Here is a 14,690-nt window from a genome sequence, read left to right as displayed (position 1 = left end):
CCTACACTCTTAAAGTGGATTGCAGACTAAGGAAGATGGCTATTGCACTCTCTGATATATTGAGACTCACATCTAGCTTGCTTATGCTTATGTTACTAATGTTTTGCATGGGAGCAATTAACTTGGAGGCCCAAGATGGGAGCCTTGCTCCTGATGAAGGTACATATATATATATATATATATATTTAATTTCTTGGCAAGGCATTGTAGAAGCCACCAGCTAATCATCCCAGAATTAGAAGTTGAGATTTAATTTTGATTTATGCAGTGGAAGCTCTACTTGAAGTAGCAACACAACTGGGCAAAAAAGGCTGGAATCGCAATATGAAACTGTGCAATGATACAATTTTACCTCCAAAGCCAGATGCTGACAATAAAATTGTTTGCAACTGCTCGTTTCCTGGGGGTGTGTGCCGTGTTATTGCCATGTATATCTCTTCACTTACCACTCCATGCTTTTATTTTCAATTTTAATTTGAGGTCTGAAGGATTCTGATGGGGCCAGTTCAGGGAATGGAGGAATAGTTGTGGTGTATAAGGTCTCCTCAGAAACCCCATTTCGATTGTTGAATTTTATATTAAGAAATTCGGATAAATTCATTAGCAATAAAATTATCTAAAAACAAGTATGATAAGGATCTCAAGGAAAACTTAATCATGCTGAAAATGTCGTGAATAGCAAAGAAAGGATCTCTAGCAAAGAAAATTGAGCATCTGTCAGAAGTTTAGTCTTAAGAGTTTGAAGAAAAGCTGAGTTTGTCGGAAAATAATATAAATATTTTCATATCTTGAGATCTCGAATCTCGAAGCTTTCACATGAAAAGTGTTAGGAAATAATATAAACCTTACAGTTTAAGTAAAAAATTTGGTTTTCTATTCCATTGGCTGTTTGTAGTTATGTCTTATATTTTCTTGACATATGATTGTTGATTTGCAATGGTTGAAAGTTTTGAATTCTTAGTGAGGAATTGATGGGTCCATGTGTTCTTGCAATGCAGATATCTCAAAAGGCAAGATCTTGATGGTAGTCTCCCAAAAGCTATAGAGAAACTACCACAACTTAAACATCTGTAAGCAGTGCTTCAAACTACTACATTTCTACAGATTGAGTACCGTGAATTTGCATCGAATGATTCGATTTTATTAGAATTATATCTCCTCTGCAGAGATCTCTGGGCCAACTACCTGAGTGGCAATATACCATCTGAATGGGCTAATACCAAGCTGGAAATATTGTAAGAAAATACTGCAATCATGTTTTCTAGCCAAGGAATTGCTTACTCATAATTAATAGATTGTATAAACAACAGGTCTATCGGCGTGAATCACTTGACAGGAAAGATCCCTAGCTATCTGGGAAATATTACCACACTTAGAGCATTGTATGCATTTTTCTACTAGTCAATTTCTTGTCTTTTAATTTTATATTTAAATCTGTTCAATTGTTTAGTCAGGAGTAATCCTGAGAGTTGGCATTTATGCAGGAACATTCAGAACAACATGTTTTCTGGAACTGTTTCCCCTGAGCTTGGAGGCTTGGTTAACCTGGAGAATCTGTCAGTTCATTCAACCTTTTGCATTTGAAATTAAGTACTAACTGATTATTGAATGCTAAGTGTTTTTCTCCTTTTGTGATTGCAGAACTCTCAGTGCCAATAATCTCACTGGAGAGTTACCCCCGGCTCTTATTAATCTGACCGGATTGAAGGAACTGTAGGTTTTTGTGCATCATACTCATTAGTTGCAGTATTTGATATTACAGATGCATCTCTTTACTCTCCAAGTTTCATGATTCTGTGTTTTCCGTTCGGCGAATGCAGAAGGCTTAGCAGCAATAACTTCACTGGAAGAATACCTGATTTTATTCAGAGCTGGAAACAACTTGATACATTGTATGTGCTAGTTTCTACCACAAGCTAATCTCATCACTGAAGCAGAACCCTAACCCCCCTTTAATTTTGTATTAACAGAGAGATCCAAGCTGGTGGTTTCACTGGACCCATTCCTTCAAGCATTTCTCTCTTGACTAATCTAACTGATCTGTAAGATATTTGTTTTAAATTTATGGTCGCAGTTACAACTTTAATCCTGAACTTCTCACATTTTTATGTTGCCTACCATTGAGCAGAAAAATAAGTAACTTACTTGGAGATGGTTCAGAGTTTCCCAACCTAGAATCTATAGCAGGCATTAAGTATCTGTGAGTTATTCTTGCAGCTGATACTCTCATACCAGGATCATATTTAATTAACAACACAGTATATATTTAGCTTACATGAAATTAATGTATATTGCAGGCTATTGAGCAACTGCAACTTGTCAGGAAATTTTCCCATTGAATTGACCAGAATGGCACAGCTGAAAATTTTGTAATTCACTCTATCCCTTATACATCATCCTTTGTGTCATTCATTTACATGAAGATTGAAGTGTGAATCTCATGGATACTTAGAGCTGCTGTCTTTAGATTGCAGCTACATTATTATTTGTAAATAACTTTCAAAATGCATTATGAACCAGGGATCGCAGTTTTGGTCTTTAATTTATTTTTTTCCTTCTTTTCGAAAACAGGGATCTCAGTTTCAACAGATTAAATGGTTCTCTTCCAACAAATTTTGATGGCCTAAAAAGCTTGGAGAAAATGTAAGTATACTATATTATATTACCTTCTGAAATTAATGTTTGCCATATGAAAGCATAATTATTAAACCTAGACAAGTTGACATAGAAAGTTCAGGACTCGGAGCCGAGATTCCAATTGAACCATACAAGACATTGAACTGCCAAACCTGATGGGTCAATATGCATTTAATTAAATAAAAAAGTTGACTTAAAAAAGTACGACAAATATGTTCAAACAAATGAACTTGTTCTCCAGATAGTCTTTTGCAATGATAGCCTTGGACAAATGTTCAACCAAATGACCGTTCTTATTTTCTGCATAGGTATCTTACATGGAACATGCTTACAGGGCCCATCCCAGATTGGATCGACAAAAGAGATACTCGCTAGTATGTTAGTTTTTTCTTAATTTTTGTATACGAATTTTGATTTTTGAGATTTTTATTCGTAATATATTTTTTTTTACTCAATTAGGATTATTTAATATTTTCTTTGAAGAGCTAAAAAAGCCGATAAACAGATGATCCTTCCCAGTTTCCAGATAGTTTACAGTACAGCTGTGCATGAATGATCAAAACTATCTCCAAGGTTTCATTTGGTTAGTGTCCTAGGATAGAAAGGACAAATATAGAAGGGACAATAAAGTATTTGGTTGCAGTGATGAAGATGAAGATATAAAATTTTTTGTCTCGAGATGGTTTTGGATTGAATTTTTATCTTTTGAAAACAGAAAAGGCGTCAGGTGAGGACATATTCTTTCTGTCCCAACTACCTTCATCTCTTCCATCTCGAGAAAGCAACCAAAAGCTAACCCATTGCAATATCTTCCAAGTGTCTGTCTATAGCATGTGCATGCAATTTTCTAAAAATTCCAGAAATATTGGTTGAATGTTTAATGAAGCTATCTTTATGTGCAGCGAAATCGATCTTTCTTACAACAATTTTACTTCGGAAGCAAAATGTAGAGAAACACTGTAAGATTGATTTCATTTTCCTTGCCTTACCTTTCAATTTTACCTTCTTTTTACATCACCATTCACTTCATAACCTACAAAACTTGACTCTTGTTGTGTTGCCAGAAATCTGTTCAAAAGTACTTGGGGAGGGAACTATTCGTAAGCTTCTACTTAGATATCTAAAACATAGATCATTTTATTTTCTTCTTCTGTGTCATTTCTTTTAAATAAGCTGATGATTCTATCTGGCCAATCTTTCCAGGAAACCTGTTGAGTGCCTGAGTGCTTGTTTAGAAGGTACTCTTAATTTGTAAAGCTATCCGCTTTTTCATTTCACCTGGAACTAGACAGAAAAATGATGCAGGAACAGCCTAGACTATAAATTTATTTCTATATTCATTGGATCATAGCATCTCAGTCATAAACGCAATGGTCCTTTTGCCCCATCATGGATCCGACCACTAGGATTTCCATCCCAAGAGGAAGATGCTCTGCATCATCCACCTCTGGAAAGTAATCGAATCTAAGACCTTCAACTGGTGTAGGAATAAACAACCAGTTGATCCCGAAAGCCTAGACAAATGTTAACAGACAAACTTAATCCTATTATGTGTGGACCATCCCATCGGCCTTTGTGTGGGCATTTACATTGTGGGTCACACAACTATTTCCACTCTAGGTGGAAAAGGATGCTCCTGCATCACAAAATCTTAATTTGCTTTTGTGTTTGATTGTTTCTGTTCTGTTTGCTCCGATTTAGCAGACGCTCTGATCCTAACATTCTTGTGTTATAATCTGTTTAATCATATCGGTGGCCATGAACATTTTTATATCTATATATAGAGCAATATTCAGTACACATAAATTGTGGGGGACCAGAAGCCACCATTGGAAACACCATCTACAAAGCAGATGATGAGCCAGGAGGTGCAGCAAAATATGTGTCCAAAAGAGAGGAGGATTGGCAAATAAGTACCACAGGACATATCTGGGATGTTCCTTCTTCCTTGGATAACTACATAGCACAAAACAAGTCCATGCTCAGAATGGACAACTCTGTATTGTACACAAATGCACGCCTCACGCCTTTGTCTCTCACATACTACGTTCGCTGTCTGGGAAATGGGAATTACAAAGTCAAGCTGCACTTTGCAGAGATAGTAATGAGGGATAACAGATCCTACTACAGTCTAGGAAGACGGATATTTGATGTTTATATTCAGGTATCTATTAATTAAAAGATCACAGATTCATTTCTTATGCAATTGGAGACAACATGATTGAACAATTGTTCTCGCAGGACATTGTTGTGTTGAAGGATTTTGATATTGTGAAGGCAGCGGGAGGGGTGGATAAGGTATACATTCATAATTATACAGCAAATGTAACCAATGGAGCTTTAGAGATCCGCCTTCATTGGGCTGGGAAAGGAACAACAATGTCTCCCAAAAAAGGAATATATGGTCCTCTAATATCAGCCATTGATGTGGAATCTGGTAGGTTGACATATAATGGAATGGCATTGTAATGAAGGAATAATTAATACTGTGATCTGACAATACTTGCTCTTGCTGCAATTCTATTTCTGCCTAGACTTCAAGCCTCCTACTAAAGGCAGGAGGAAGAGATTCATTGTCGCTGGGGCTGTGGTTTTGTCATTATTCCTCGTTTTCATACTTCTATCCTCTCTCTGGTGGAAAGGTTATTTGGGAGGAAGGAAATCGAGGGATCGAGGTACAGTTGTTACATTTATTTGATTTTACAAATTCTAGTGAGGAATCCAGTCACTATAATAACACGGCAATAAACAATTTTCTGCATCTTATTTGCTGCATGTCTATCCATGAATGTATATATTTTTCATAGAATTATCTCAATCTGAAGGCTTGGCGAAGCTCAAGGAATGCTTTTATATTAGTACTCTCTAACAATGGTTTTTTCGATGGGAACAACTAATATATACATATCCTCTTTGTTCCTTGGGCAGAACTTGTTGGGTTAGATCTGCTAACTGGTATCTTCACCTTCAGACAAATCAAAGCCGCAACGAATGACTTTGATCCAGCAAACAAACTTGGAGAAGGTGGTTTTGGCTGCGTCTACAAAGTACAGTACAGATTTGTGTTTTCATCTAGCTACTTATCTACTATATTATTTCTGTTTTCTAATCAAATCATCATGGAATGGCCAAGTGAACTTGTTTTGTTTGTCTAAAATTAATCTCCTATTGCAGGGAGTACTATCAGATGGGACTCAGATTGCGGTTAAGCAGCTTTCGGCGAAATCAAAACAGGGGAATCGTGAGTTTGTGAACGAAATAGGCATGATTTCTGCTTTGCAACACCCAAATCTCGTTAGATTGTATGGATGTTGCATTGAGGGGAATCGATTGTTGCTGGTATATGAATACATGGAAAAGAATAGCCTTGCGCATGTTTTGTTTGGTAGGCCTCTGATCATTCCCCATAGTATCTTATGCTAAGTAATCAGAAAGAAAACAAGTTCTTTGAATGGAATATAGATAGAATTAGTGCAGAAGAAATTGATGGGTTGGGTTATGCATGATGATTACAGGGACAAAGGAAATCAAGGCAGCGAAGCTAGACTGGCGTACAAGGCAGAGGATATGTGTAAGTATAGCGAAAGGTCTGGTTTTCCTGCATGAGGAGTCGACACTCAAAATTGTTCATAGAGACATAAAAGGTACCAACATCCTTCTTGACAAAGACATGAACGCCAAGATATCTGATTTTGGAATGGCCAAGCTTGATGACGAGGACAACACCCACATCGACACCAGAGTTGCTGGAACAATGTGAGTTTCTGATATTAACACAAGGGGTTTATTGAACACATGAAACAGTAATAAACTGCAAGGAAAACACACTAAGTATTGTCATTTATCTAAGATAGCTTTTAGTCTTAAACATTATGATGAGACATAAAAGGTACCAATATCGTTCTTGACAAGGACACAAATATTGTCATTTATCTAAGACAGTGAAAAATGCTCGAGTGCCGATGGAAGGGGTTAGCTTAGCTTCAAAATATGTGGTAGGCGGGCATCTAGGGTTCAAATCACACACTGCAGGGTTTTCACGTGTAAGGGAATTCTAGAAATCAAACACACCTCAATTTACATAATTCGGCAACTTGCCTACTCCACAGAGCTAGTGGTTTATATTAATCAATCAAAGCAACAATACAAACAAGAAGGAGGAGAAAAAACACTCTTCTCTACTAACTCACTCTCACTTAAGCTCTCTCTATCTTCTTCACTTTGTTCTCTACAACACACACCTCTTCACTGAGTATATATATATATATACTATGCTGGAGCAATGCCATGATTTATGCCTTAAATTAAGCCTCCATTATATACTAAGTGGGAAAGTAGTTGTTCCCACTAGCATATGGTGGAGGTGGGACATTGTTTGTCTCCACTTTACTAACAATCTCCCACTTGGAGACAAACAATGAAATTATCTTTTATCCTTGAAGACCAACCGAAGTTTTACTCAACTTCAGTTTATCAAGTGTAACTCCTTTGGTTAACATGTTAGCTGCATTCTTGCTTCCACAGACTTTTTCTAGCATTAATTGCTCATTGTCTAGCAATTGTTGGATGAAGTGATATTTGATCTGAATGTGCTTGGTCTTGGAGTGAAATGCTAGATTCTTGGCAAGGAAGATTGCACTTTGACTGTCGCTATACAAAGTACCATTTCCATTCATCTTGCCCAATTCTTTTAGAAAACTCTGTAACCATACTATCTTTTTTGCGAATTCTGAGATTGCAACATATTCAACTTTTGTATTTGAAAGAGCGATAATCTTTTGCAAGGTAGAACTCTAGGAAACAGTAGTGCCTCATAGAGTATATACATATCCTGTAGTGCTCTTTCTGCCATCAACATCTCTTGCTACATCAGCGTTTACAAAACCTTCAAGTTTCAAACCACCAGCTGTGAAGGTAAGACTTTAAGTATCTCATGATCCATTTTACCGCCTCCCAATACTGCCTTCCATGATTGCTCATATATCGGCTTATAACTCCCATTGCATGGGCAATGTTTGGTACGGTACAAACTATAGCATACATCAAAGAGCCGATAGCTGAGGCGTATGGAATCTTATCCATGTATCCACATTCTAGCTCAGTTTTTGGCGATTGGTCTTTGCTGAGCTTGAAATGATTCCCCAAAGGTGTACTTACTGGTTTAGCATTATCCATATTAAACCTACTGAGAACCTTCTTGACATACTCTGTTTGTGAAAGCTTTAGCATGCCTTTGTCTTTATCTCTGATGATTCTTATGCCAAGTATTTGTTTAGCAGCTCCCAGATCCTTCATTTCAAATTGTTTTGACAACTGTTGTTTTAACTTGTCAATCTCTTCAATGCTGGATCCTGCAATCAATATATCATCTATATATAATAGTAGAATGATGTAGGAGTTGTCAAAATGTTTAACATAGCAACAATGATCAGCTTGGCATCTTGTGTACCCTGAACTGCACATAAAGTTGTCAAACTTCTTGTACCACTATCTTGGAGCTTACTTCAAACCGTATAGGCTTTTCTTTAGCTTGCAGACTTGGTTCTCCTTACCTTGTATTGCAAACCCCTCTGGTTGTTACATATAAATGTCTTCCTCCAAGTCACCATGAAGAAATGTTGTTTTACATCTAGTTGTTCAAGATGCAAATTTTCTGTAGCTACTATCCCCAGAATGACTTTGATTGTTGAAACTCTTTTACAACAAGTCTTGCCTTGAACAATTTGCTTCCATCATGCTCAGTCTTTACTCTGTAAACCCACTTGTTTTGCAAAGCCTTCTTTCCTTCAGGTAGTGTGGTTAGCTCCCAAGTCTTGTTCTTTAGCAATGAACTCATCTCATCCTTCATGGATAACTCCCACTTAGAGTTTTCATCTTGTAATGATTCTTCATAAGTTTGCGGTTCACCACCATCTATTAGCACAATATAAAATTCAGTAGAAGTGTGAACCGTTGTGGGGGCTTTACATTCCTTGAAGACCTACAAACATAAACAATAGGTTCACATGGCTCCGTATCTTCTTGTATAGTAGTGGGTACATATGTGCTTGAATCTTCTTGTAAAAGCTCTTGATTTTTGTGTTGCTCGGTAACATCAGGAAGCCCTTCTAATCTTATGAATTCAGATTTTTGTGGACTTGTATTTGAATCAACCATATATGTTTTTACACTTGATCTGTTTTTGTACAAAACTTTCTCATTGAAGATCATGTTCTTGCTTTTGATAATCCTTTTGTTCTGATCATCCCAGAATTGAAACCCAAATTCTTCATCTCCATAGCCAATGAAGAAACATTTATTGGATTTGGCATCTAGTTTGTTGTAGGCATCAGAATCTATGTGAACATAGGAAGCACACCCAAAGACCTTGAGATGAGATATTTGTATCTCTTTTCCTCTCCATACTTCCTTGGGCAATCTGAGTTCCAAAGGAACTAATGGACCACGATTGATTAAGTTTACTGCAGTATGAACTGTTTCAGTCCAAAATGTTTGAGGTAACCCATAATGCAACCTCATGCTTCTAGCTCGTTCATTGATGGTCCTGTTCATCCGTTTAGCAATGTCATTCTGTTGTAGTGTGCCTGGAATGGTCTTTTCTATTCTGATACCATTGATAGTGCAATACTTTTTGAAACCTCCATCAATGTATTCTCCTCCATTATCAGATCTTAAGCATTTCAACTTTGAACCTGATTCAGTCTCAACCATAGCCTTCCATTTCTTGAATGTTTCAAACACATCAGATTTATTTTTCAGAAAGTAGACTCATAACTTCCTGCTGAAATCATCAATGAAAGTCACATGATACTGAGAACCTCCAAGAGATGCTACTGGAGAAGGTCCCCATAAATCTGTGTGTACCATTTATAGCTTTCTTGGTCTTAAGGTCTTGGCAACCTTTAAGAAACTGAGCTTCTTCTATTTTCCAAGAACACAACTTTCACAAATGTCTAGATCAATATTTTTTTTCAACTCTAGTAGCTTTCCCTTTGACTAAAGTATCTTCATACCCTTTTGACTCATATGGCCGAGTCTACAGTGCCATAGTTATGCCTGATTTTCTGCTTCAGTAGAGGCAATGATATCTGCAAATCTTATGGTCATATACAAGGTGCTGGTTTTCTTTTCACGAGCTAAAACCATTGCTCCCTTTGATACTTTCCACATACCTCCAGAAAAAAGGATTGAATGACCACTATCGTCAAGCTGTTCAACAGATATCAACTTCTTCTTTAATCCAGGAACATGCCTTACATTTTGTAAGTTCCATGTAGATCTATTTATTGTCTTGATTTGCACATCTCTTATACCCATAATATCCATTGGTTGTCCATCGACTAGATAGACTACACCGTGATCTCCAACAATATAGTTTTGCATCATTTCATAATATGGTGTATAGTGAAATGAAGCACCAGAATCAAGAATCTAATCATTAATTGGAGTTTGTACAACAAGAATCAAAGCATCTTGTACCTCATATATGGTAGTGTTTGCAAAGTCAGCCTTAGTTTTTTTTTTATTTTTATTTTGTGCAACTTCTCATGTAATGACCAAGTTTGCCACAATTCCAACATTCAACCTACTTTCTGGGTCTAAACTTAATTTTACTTCTGTATCTTGATTTTGATCTGTCTTTGGATAAGCCTCAATCTGTCTTCTCCCTCGAGTGTTGATGTTGAGAGCTAAACCTGAACTTGAACTTAAGTCTTTCCTTTGCACTTCTTCAGCCAAAATCAAATCTCGGATGTCATCATATTTTAGTTTGGATTTTCCGGCTGAGTTACTCACGACTGTTCTCATACCTTCCCAATTGCTTGGAAGTGAAGCTAGCAAAATGAGTGCACAAATCTCATCATCAAACTCAATCTCAATAGATGACAATTGATTTGTGATGGTATTAAAGTTGTTGAGGTATTGTATAACAGAGGTGCCTTATGTCATCTTTAAGTTGAACAACTTTCTCATCAAGTGCACTTTGTTATTTGCTGATGACATTTCATACATCCCAGACAAGGCTTCCATTAACCTTGTAGTAGATTTTTCTTTTGTAACGTTGTGAGCAACTCTTCTTGATAAGGATAGTCGGATAATGCCCAAAGCTTTTCTATCAAGAATTATCCATTCTTCATCTTGCATATTCTCTAGTTTGCTCCCAAATAGAGGAAGATGAAGTTTCTTCCCATATAGATAGTCTTTAATTTGCATTTTCAATATCTAAAATTTGTCCCATCAAATTTTTCAATTCCAGCAACCTTTATTTCATTTGCCATTTTTGCTAATTTTAGTGTTTGAATTTTTTGAATTTGACTTCATGGTTGTGTCTGGAATGGCCGGAAACAATGGAAACAACTCTAAAATCACCCAAATTAGACTTTTTATGGCCCAGATCTATTAATCAAAAACTTTTAGATCAATGATGGTGCAAATGAAGCCGCGTGTCTGGTGAAATAGTATCTCTGGCGTACCAGATCAAAACTCAGACGATGACGTGGCTTTGATGACGCGACAGACACGTAAGCAAATCGGGCCCACCTTGATGATGTGGCACATGCGTGAGTTTTTATTGCTGACTGGTTAGGTGACTTGGAAGATGACTGTGCGGAATTGATGCTATGGCTGCTGACTGGTTGATGACGTGGCAGGTCAACCAAGTTTAGTTTTAGGTAGTCGGGCGAAGGAGCGTGTGGTGCATGTGGCGTGTTTGTGCACATGGGCAATCCTAATGTCGGTGCGTGGTGGAGCGTGCGGGCATGCAGCACGTCGGTTCTTCTCTGAAATTTCACTAGTCGATTTATCTCGCCGTCCCCTACACGATGGTATGTTAAAAAACACGTTTTGAGAACTTTGATTTTTGGATTTGGATCAAACACCCTCTTTTTTTAAGAACAAGTTCTGATACCAGTTGTTAGTGAATTCTAGAAATCAAACACACACCAATTTATCTTCTCCGAAGTTTCACCAGTAGATTTATCTCACCGTCCCCTACACGATGGTATGTTAAAAAACACGTTTTGAGAACTTTGATTTTTGGGTTTGGATCAAACACCCTTTTTTTTAAAAATAAGTTCTGATACTAGTTGTTAGGGAGTTCTAGAAATCAAACACACACCAATTTATGTGGTTCGGCAATTTGCCTACTCCACGGAGCTACTGGTTTGTATTAATCAATCAAAGAAACAATACAAACAAGGAGGAGAAAAAACACTCTTCTCTACTTAACTCACTCTCACTCAAGCTCTCTCTATCTTCTTGACGCTGTTCTCTACAACACACCTCTTCACTGAGTGTATATATATACTAAGCTGGGAGTAAAGGCCATAAATCATGCCATGATTTATGCCTCAAATTAAGCCTCTATTATGTGCCAAGTGAGAGATTAGTTGTTTTCACTAGGATATGGTGGAGGTGGGACATTGTTTGTCTCCACTTTACTAACATCATGGATCAGGGTTTCCCCATCTATGGCTGTGTTTCTCTAAGAGTAACCCTAGGAGAGGTTTAGCCATTCACATTATACTATTCACATTATCATCCAGGGTTCGAAATCAAAAAGAAAAACAAACAACAGACATTTAGCATTTTTTTACATGTTTTAGTGAAGCAAACTAGTAAAATGTCTCTGAGTTATTCTTTATGCGCAGGGGATACATGGCACCGGAATATGCATTATATGGTTACTTAACTTACAAGGCAGATGTATACAGCTTTGGTGTTGTAGCATTGGAAATTGTTTCTGGGATGAACAACGTCAAATTTAGGAGGGATGAAAATTTTGTATGCCTTCTAGATAGGGTGAGTTATGCCCGTTAGTCTCTTAATTGTCTGTTCATGTTTACTCTTGGTCAGCTATATATCTATTTTTTTTTGTTATTTCAGGTTCTATATTTACAAAAACATGGGGACATAATGGAGATAGTTGATCCAAGATTGGGATCTGAATTCAACAAGAAAGAAGTGGTTAGAATGATCAATGTAGCCTTGCTATGCACAAATCAATCTCCAGCACTTAGACCTACAATGTCTACAGTAGTGAGCATGCTTGAAGGAAAAACTGATGTCGAGGAACTGGTCATGGTTCCAAGCACATTGGTTGATCCATCAGGGTATGCTACGGCCTCACATAACAAGTTTGCTCAATCTTCTGTCAATGGAAGTTTAAGTGAAACTCAGTCCCTCGTGAAGTCATCAGAGGGACCATGGACTGCTTCTTCCTCTTCATCAGCCCAGGATCTTTATCCAATTAGTAAAAGCTGATGCCACGAACCACAACTTTTTTATCATGAAAAATCTTGAATAAGAAACAGATTCAAAACTAAACAGTCACAAAATTACACATTACTGCTATTATCTTTTATTGGCAATTCATGTTTCCTGGTATGAATCATTACTCATTTATCATACTTATTATTGCTAGTGTATATATCCTATAGTTAATGGAGTGATTATATGTAATATTGACTTTATTTATGCAAAAATATATATATTTTTTATAATAATAATTATTTAAGTTTGATTAATAAATTTATAGTAAATATAAAATTTTTGAAAAATAAATACTTTATAAATAAATTTATAAAGTAGTTATAATTATAAGTATTTCTATTGCATTAAAACATTGTTTTTAAAAGTTTATAACCAAAGTTATGGAGATTGATATATATATTATGTTATTTTTTTATAAAATGAATAATAATTATAATAAAAAACCCATTACTAAAAAGTTAAGTTAAACAGGAGTTGGATTCCTTAACAATTATTCCCATGGAAAGTCAATCCATTTTGGTGACAAGTCCCCATATCAAATCCTTCATAGGAAGCAATTACAAAGATTTCTTGAAAGTCTTAATTATATTTTATACTTCGACATTAATCTCAGTCATATTTGCAAGCCTTTACAAAGATTCTGATATTGAATGTATGAAAGAAAATTCAAATTCCCCGCTAGAGTTCCTTATAAGAGAATTTTTTGCATGGAAGACGACCCAATGCCATCTAAACAGAAAGACAAAGGAAAAGGCATCATGCCTTTATATTCTAAAAGAGTAGATCAAAAGTCCAGATGATGGGTTCAAATGGTTTTCTAAAAGATTAAACTATTAGTAAAGTTTCAAGATATGATTTATATTATTTTCTAATATATCTTTTCAAGTAAAAGTTCTTTGAACTTGAAACTTGTATATGTCTACATTATCTTATGCTTGATTCTTTTTATCAAATAAATAAGAACAGTGAGATTCGAATTCGTGGTCGTTTCGTCATCAAGACTTTGATATCATATCAGATAATCAATTCAACTTAAAAGCTTAAGTTGTTAAAAGAAATTCTAATATATAATTTATATTATTTTCTAACAATTTCAAATCAAGATAAAATTTCCCAACTTGAAATAAACAAATTAAAGGTTCTGCCTTTGGAAACCCAAAAGTTGCTCCAACAATTAGTGTCTGCATTCTCTAAAGTAAAAGAAGAATCGTCTTCGTAAGAAAAACAAATTTTGATCAAGACAAGTAACCTTAGCTTTACAAATCAACAGATCCAAATCTTTCAAAATCCAAAGAGGTGGTAGTTTCAAATTCAGATGCTCCTCTTCAAACTGTTTTCCCAAACAAAGAGGCAGTGATTTCAAAAACTCCTCAAAATAATTTCCAAAGCAAAACAATTTTTAGTAATATTTTTCATATATTTTTTTCAAAAGATTTGACCTGAGTTTTACCCATAGATATAAAACCCGGCCCAACCTAAGAGTTGAAGTGAGACTCGGGCGACCAGCGTCCTCGATCGGGTTTTAACTAGTCTAAACTCGGGTGACCCGGCATTATCCGGGTGAGACCTATACTCTTTTTTTTTTTCCTTTATATTTTTGTTTAATAAACCCAAAAAAATATAAAGTTAATTTGTGAATACTTGATCTCACATATTTTTTTATAGCCTATATCCCATAAAATGTTTATTAACCTTTTCATGTGAAATAACTATATTTATAGCATACAACTTTATGGAATGTTTTCTCATGGAATTTTTCTTAAGTTTTCCATTTGGGATAACTA

General features: G+C 36.0%; 1 protein-coding gene across 1 annotated transcript; it reads left to right on the top strand.

Annotated features, from left to right (window-relative positions):
• On the top strand, nucleotides 1-13,032 carry LOC118058099 (probable leucine-rich repeat receptor-like serine/threonine-protein kinase At3g14840). The gene is made up of 24 exons (XM_035070798.2): nucleotides 1-159; nucleotides 269-428; nucleotides 999-1,070; nucleotides 1,167-1,235; nucleotides 1,311-1,382; nucleotides 1,485-1,556; nucleotides 1,642-1,713; nucleotides 1,821-1,892; nucleotides 1,971-2,042; nucleotides 2,129-2,200; nucleotides 2,298-2,369; nucleotides 2,572-2,643; nucleotides 2,946-3,011; nucleotides 3,540-3,596; nucleotides 3,702-3,737; nucleotides 3,841-3,875; nucleotides 4,422-4,801; nucleotides 4,879-5,074; nucleotides 5,172-5,312; nucleotides 5,566-5,684; nucleotides 5,812-6,022; nucleotides 6,153-6,393; nucleotides 12,285-12,435; nucleotides 12,520-13,032. Exons 1-24 carry the CDS (start codon nucleotides 36-38, stop codon nucleotides 12,895-12,897), a joined length of 3,012 nt encoding a protein of 1,003 aa, XP_034926689.1. The 5' UTR covers nucleotides 1-35; the 3' UTR covers nucleotides 12,898-13,032.
• The last annotated feature ends 1,658 nt before the right edge of the window (nucleotides 13,033-14,690 follow it).

The sequence above is a fragment of the Populus alba genome, chromosome 19, assembly GCF_005239225.2.
Source record: "Populus alba chromosome 19, ASM523922v2, whole genome shotgun sequence".
In the NCBI taxonomy this organism is placed as follows: domain Eukaryota; kingdom Viridiplantae; phylum Streptophyta; class Magnoliopsida; order Malpighiales; family Salicaceae; genus Populus; species Populus alba.
Note: the sequence above shows the minus strand (reverse complement) of the source record. Positions and strands in the feature narration are given on the sequence as shown.